The sequence below is a fragment of the Trypanosoma theileri genome (genome assembly GCF_002087225.1).
Source record: "Trypanosoma theileri isolate Edinburgh chromosome Unknown TM35_Tth_19_V1, whole genome shotgun sequence".
Taxonomy (NCBI): Eukaryota; Euglenozoa; class Kinetoplastea; order Trypanosomatida; family Trypanosomatidae; genus Trypanosoma; species Trypanosoma theileri.
In genome coordinates, this window is record NW_021639861.1 from 283,491 (window position 1) to 290,470 (window position 6,980).

The 6,980-nt window shown below is 38.2% G+C and overlaps 2 protein-coding genes across 2 annotated transcripts; both read left to right on the forward strand.

Annotated features, from left to right (window-relative positions):
• Window positions 1-43: 43 nt before the first annotated feature.
• On the forward strand, window positions 44-1,891 carry TM35_000192070 (trichohyalin; the record flags this gene model as incomplete). Its single annotated transcript, XM_029026705.1, has 1 exon — window positions 44-1,891. The coding sequence occupies one exon, from the start codon at window positions 44-46 to the stop codon at window positions 1,889-1,891; it is 1,848 nt and encodes a 615-aa protein (XP_028882029.1).
• An 879-nt stretch (window positions 1,892-2,770) lies between these two features.
• Window positions 2,771-5,536, forward strand: TM35_000192080 (putative transporter protein; the record flags this gene model as incomplete). The annotated part of the gene is made up of 1 exon (XM_029026706.1): window positions 2,771-5,536. The coding sequence occupies one exon, from the start codon at window positions 2,771-2,773 to the stop codon at window positions 5,534-5,536; it is 2,766 nt and encodes a 921-aa protein (XP_028882030.1).
• Between the last annotated feature and the right edge of the window lie 1,444 nt (window positions 5,537-6,980).

Here is a 6,980-nt window from a genome sequence, read left to right on the forward strand (position 1 = left end):
ATATATATATATATATATATATACGTATTCTTAGATAATATCTATGCAGCGTCATTCTCGCTTGTTACGACTCACAAGTGGAATAAATAATGGACGACTGCGGCTGGCGGAACAGTTTGCGACCATGCAAGGATGGCAGGCGGGTGAAGATGACGCCTTTGATGCCTACATTAGTGAGAAGCGACGCAAGGAACGATATGAGGCATTCGATCAACGTGTTGAACGGGGATATGCAGAGGCGGCAAAAATGCAAAAGGCCGAAGTACAGAATGCCATTAAACGTCAGTTAAAATCCACAGGAGCGAAATTCACCGCAGCGACATTACGTGAGATGCAAACGGCAGTGGAAGAGCGATTGGATTGGCTGCGTGATGTGTGGACGCAAATTGATGCGGATTATCGTAGTGGCGATACCGCACGACAAGAGACCGCCGCTCGTGAGATCTCCGCCGCATTGCGTGGAGAGCCGAGTGATTATATGCGTTGGGTGTATGATACGAAGCGGGAACTGCGCTTCGCCGGCCCTGCGGGTAAACGTCTCCTGCAGAGTTCCACTGAACACGCAGAGATGCCCACCGTGAGTGATGCGGAGGTGAATCGCTATCATCAACTGCGGCCGAGTATGTTGGAAATTGAACGGGCCGTGAAGGAGAAGTATGGTGTGGCCGGTCAACAACACTGGGCGGAGTTGCAGGCAGCGAAGGATGATGCCTACGCGGCTAAATTAGATGATGCGGCGGAAGTGTATAAACAATTATTAGAACAAAACACACGACTGGAGGAATCACGACGAACGGAACTTCAACGAAGTCATGTGGAACGCATTCATCAGGCGCAGGTGCGGTTTAAAGCGGCAATGGAATTAGAACAGGAACGTGAACGAATGGTGGAAGCACATAAAGCCATGCAGGAAGAACGGGCACGTGTAGAGAAGGAACAAAGACGGGCATTACTGCAGGAAGCCGCAGAATTACGAGCAAGTGGAATGACAAGTGCAGAAGTGCGAGCGGCATTAAAAGAACGTCAAATTGAAGCCAATGCTCGTCGACAGGCAGAATATGAAGTAAAGGAACGAGAAGAGGTATTACAACGAAAGACACAATTATTAGATATGATTGCGAAATTTAAACATGATGTAGAAGAACGAGAAGGAAGGGATTTATTACTTCAACAACAACGGCAAGAAGAGAATTCTACAGGACGTGCAGTGAATGCTTTTGGTTTTTATGATGATGATGTTGTAGAAGGAGGACAAGAAGTATCTCTCTGGGATAAGCGAAACACCGGTAATGATAATGCACCTACAGTTTCATCATCATCATCTCAAGCTAACTCGGCATTAAGTCATCATATTAATAAGAGTACAGGGCAACTCTCTCCACATACACAGAAAGAGGAATTATGGAAAGCCATTAATTCGGATACATATGAAGATCCATTCCATACAGTACATCAGGCTCGTCTGGATGCTGCCCGTACATATGATCCCATGTATGCCCGTACATTCCCAATGAATCTTGTATTAGGTCGAAAGTATACAAAACAAGGTGCTGGTGAAATGGCTGCGGGTAATGCTACCGATCGTCAAATTCTACAAAAGGGAAATGCTGTGGCGTTAAACTTTCAATGGGGACTTGGAAACAATACTGTACATGATTTGGATGCGGATGGAAGTACGGATTACTTTATGGATGGAGCCTTCCATGTGCGGGATAAGACTACGGGGGATATTGATTGGAGATATGAGAAAAAGAAGGGAGGTCCAATCTTTAAAGGACCAAAGTTCTATCGACTTGGGGCCCAGCGAGAGGCGGCAGATCCCGGTGAGCAGCCGGTGGATCCCACACCACACACACGACTCCCACGTGAACACAGATGGCGCAGTAGTTAAAAAAAAAAAAAAGAAATAAGAAGTGAACTCTATCGTTATTCACACCGTGTGATTATTTTTGGTTTGCTTCTTTCTCTTTCTCTTTGTTTCTGTTTCTCTCTCTTAGTGAAGAGGGAGCAGTGCATACACACATACACGATAAAGATACAGAAACAGTAATTATTATATTTACATATATACATACATTTATATGCGTATTGTTGTTTGCGAAATGATGCATTCTGTATGAAATTCTCTGATTTGATAATCAAGGGATGAGTTTCTTTTTATTTTATTCTTATTTGCTTTTTCTTTTTTTTTTTTTCTTTTATTATAACCTTTTATTATCTAAGAAGTAGCAAAACAAACACACCTGAAACCACTACTATTAGTACAAGAAGAAGAACAAGAAGAAGATAACAGTGGAAGCAGTAGAAACGACGGATATATATATATATATATATATATACATATATATTTGTCTTATTCATACCGAAAAGAATTAGATTTATCGTTGCCCTGCTGTATTTCTCCGTGTAAAATAATACAGCGATAGATCTTTAGTGTGTATATATATGTAGACACATATATACATATACATAGTGTCATTGTTATTTTTGAAACTGTAATTCATTGGTGAACCATCATCCACGCTGTTGTCCATCTATTCTTTACTTCGCTAGAAAGAAACGCAGAAAACTAAAAAAAAGAACGAAGTTTCTAAACCACCAACCCTTCCTCCTCCTCCTCCCCCCACCTTCTCTGGGTACACCCACATACTCGTGTATCTATCGGTCTAAGTATATATATATATATATATATATATACTTATATTTGCATATTTACACATATAGATACATTGAGAAAGAAAAAAAAAGAGAGTGGTGTTTGCTTCTTCTTATGGTAACAAAGGTACGTGATGTGCCAGATAAGGTTGATTCCCCTCCAATGATAACGGATGCTGATGCTAGTCAACATGATCCGCTTGATGTTGATTTCCCTGTTAATGTTCAGCTTCTCACCCGTAATTTAATTTTATTTACAGTTCTCAAGACTATTGGTTCCTTTGATTCTGGTGCTTTTAGTGCGGCACTTGGTGCGGAGAATGGAATTGCTGAAGAGTGGGGATTAAGTACTGTACATCAAGGAACACTTAGCTCAAGTGTTTTTTTAGGTAATATTCTCGGTTGTCCATTGTCGGGGAATCTTTTTTCACGGTATAGTGCAAAAGCTGTGTTGGTGTGGTCTCTTATTTTACACACACTCTTCACGTTTCTCTTTGCGACACTGACAGAGTATAGATGTGCACTACTTTGTCGGTTTCTTATTGGTATTACATTATCCTTTGTGATTGTATATACACCTGTATGGGTAGATACCTTTGCCCCACGTGATCGTCAATCTATGTGGATGGCTTCACATAATGCAGGGGTTCCACTTGGTATTATGCTTGGATACTGTATTGGTGCTTTTCTACCTTCCTATACCAATGTTAATTGGGAATGGGCTTTTTATATTAAGTGTATTATTACTATACCAGCTGTAGCTTATCTTATTCGTGTAGATTCCCGTTCCATTGATAGACGTGTTACCGTTAATTCTAGTAATAATAGATGTGATACCGTTACTTCACAAGCCATGTCACCATTACCTCCACATCGTCGTGCTGCTGAACGTATTTTTAATATTTTACATTCCAACATTTTATTTATGTGGAGAGCTTGTGTTCCTCTTTTTCATAGTACTGAATATATGTGTAGTATGCTGGCAATGTGTTCTCTCTATTTTGTTGTTACTGGACTTCAAAACTTTGTTACTCAATATCTTCGTGATGAACCATTTAAAGCATCTATGAAAACAATTATGGTGGGATTTGGTGGAGCTGTTGTAACGGCACCTGTGCTTGGTGTAATTACGGGTGGTATTCTTCTTGATCGTATTGGTGGATATCAACATAATTTACGACGAGTGACAACATTTACATGTATGTGGGGAACAGCTGCGGCTTTCTTTAGTGTGATGTGTATATTTGTAACAAGTACACATGTGTTTTTATTGGTGATTTCTATTGTTCTCTTTTGTGGTGGGGCCATTATTCCTCCTGGGAGTGGAACTGTAGTGGCTTCTGTACCTGAACAGTTAAGACCTGCAGGAGCGGCCTTTTCACAGATGATGTATAATCTTTTAGGGAACTTTAGTGGCCCTATGGTGTGTGGCGTAGTGGCGGATTTAACGGGGGATTTAAAGTATGGGATTTACACTGTTCTTTCATTTAGTGTAGTGGGACTTCTGCCCATGTTGGTGTTGTTACGAAAGGCATATCGTATGCCAGAGGTATTAGATACAATAACTCCATCGGTATTATCCTCCGGACGACTACGACGACATCATCATCATCATCATCATGATGATGAAATAGAAATGGATGGAGATTCTGTAGTTGTGGAGATGAAGGGAATGGGAAGTAGTATGAAATCGGAATCCCCACGAACAGTACTACAGGATGATGATATGCCGTTATTTGATAGTAGTAGTAGTACCTCTTGTAATAATAATTATATTAATCATAATAATAGTAATAGTAATAATAATAATACTTATACTAATCGTATTGTACTGAATGCTGTGGGTAGTGTTGGAGCTACTACTATGAATACTATGAATAGTACTTTAACAGCAGGAACACCACGTTCATCTGCATATACAGCAGCACCACAAAGATCATCCTTATTGTCCTATAATACTACTATTCCTACTCCTACTACTATTCCTACTACTACTACTACTACTACTACTACTATGGCAGCATCAAGAACAACTCCCATTATTACTCAAAATACAAATACACAAGCAACAACAACAATTACAACAACAACTGCTGCTGCTGCTGTTGCTGCTCAGCGTGGGGTTCCGTATGTAGTCGTGGTGGAGAACACCGCCCCAACTTCACCAGTAGAAATACCACCAACACCTCCAGCGCATCCATTGCCAATGCCGTCTATTATACCATCACGATATGCAAACTCAGAGGTCTCTGCAATGGCAGATCAACAAACAGGCGGTGTTCGAAGTAGTCTTACTGAAAGCCGCAGTCGTACGAATTACAATAGTCATGGGAATCATATGAGCTGTAGTACGAATGGTAGTACTTGTCGTCGTAATAGTAGAAGCAGTAGCACTAGTACTGATAGTAGTATCAACAGAGAAGAAGAAGAAGCGAATTTCCGTTTAGAGATTGGGGCAGATGCGGCCCAAATGATGTCTTTTCCCAATCAACATAACTTTGGATTAGACATGCTGCGCTCGTGGCTCAATAGTTCCATGCATAGACACTCATCTCAACAAAGTAGTATACATGCCATGCAATCTCTTCTTAGTGATTCATTTGAAGTGGAGGATGTGGAGGGTTTACGTGTGGGAAGTAGTGAGCGAAGAGAAATTGAGAGTAGTCTTATTATCCCACTTCCTCCCCCATCATCATTATTATCCCTGCAGGAACAGGGAGAAGAAGGAGAAGTAGAAGAAAACGTAAATGTGAGAGAACCATCCCCATCCCCATCACCACAGCAACAACAACAACAAGAGGAACAGCAAGAAAAACAGGGAGAAAGAGGAGAAGGGCAGGATTCTTCCCACTCTGATGTGAAGGATAAGGTTGGAGAATGAACATTGATGAAAAAGCCTAAAAAGGAAAGCGAAAAGGAAAAAGAAAAAAAGAAAAAAAAGAATAAAGGTATTAAATAAAAAAACAGCATAGGTGAACGAGGCAACATAAAAATAATAATGATGATAATAATAATAATAATTGTTGTACGAGTCATACATTTGACTGTGTATATTCTCTTTTTGCTGTGAAATTAGCCTCACAACACCAGAGAAAGAAAAGAATAGAGAGAAAAGGAAAGAAAAGAAAAAAAAAAACGAAAACAAACACATACATACATACTTACACACGCACATGTGACTACCAACAATATTGGAGTGTGTGTAAAAAAAAAAAAAATAATAATAATAATAATAATAATAATAATAATAGGAAGAGTTGGAGCATGATTCAACTGTAGACCTTCTTACTCTTTTTGTTCCTGTGTGTATTTTCTTTATATTTATATAATGGACGGTTTTCTATTGGAAAAGAACGTCAAAGCCCTCACTCCTGTGCGTTTAGGGGTAATGTGCATATAAGGTTCAAACACACACACACACAATGTGATGGGAACTATAAAGGTGTGAGTAGTGTATATTCTCTGTGATCTTCTTATTTTTCATTTTGTTTTGTTTTTGTTTTTGTTTTTTACTGTTCTTTATTGTATAATGAAAGAGAATGAAAAAAGGGATTGCTCCTCTTGTTGTTGGTTTTTTTCTTTTATTTATTTTTCACTCTTCACTATATATATATATATATATATGGATTACATTGATAATTAGGCGATTTGCAGAGTAATGAAGGGAGAAACAAGGAAACCGAAAAAGAAAAAAAAAAGAAAAACTGTAATTAAGGAGAGTAGAGAAAGACTGTAATTAAAGAAAGTAAAGAATACAGAAAAAAAGAAGGAAATATATATATATATATATATATATATATATATATATATATATATAAATGTATATACACATATATACTGTTTGTTTACAAACAGGAAACGATATGCATACACAAAAAAGAAGGAAATAAATAAAGAAAAAGAAAATTTTGGCATTCCTTGGGTGTTGTTTGTGTCTAATATATGTATACACCTGCAGGCACATTTACATTCATTGAATACATGCGAAGAGTGAGAGAAACAGAGAGAGAGAGAGAGAGAGAGAGAGAGAGACCCAAAATGGGTATTTAAAAAAGAAAAAAAAAAAGAAAATGCTGTTGTTGATCGTGATTATCATCATTGCAGTTGTTTGAATGCGGTAGTTTTGTTAATAAGAACATGAAGGATTATAAACCTTTCTGTGGTATTTCATTTGCTATACCTGACTCATAATCACTTATTATTATTTGTCCTTATTTTTAACAGTTCTTCTTTCTTTTTTGCTTTTTCTTTTTTTTTTTTCCTTCTTTCATTATTCTTCAAATGTTTCTATACAACTCATATATACTTTATTTATTTATTTATTT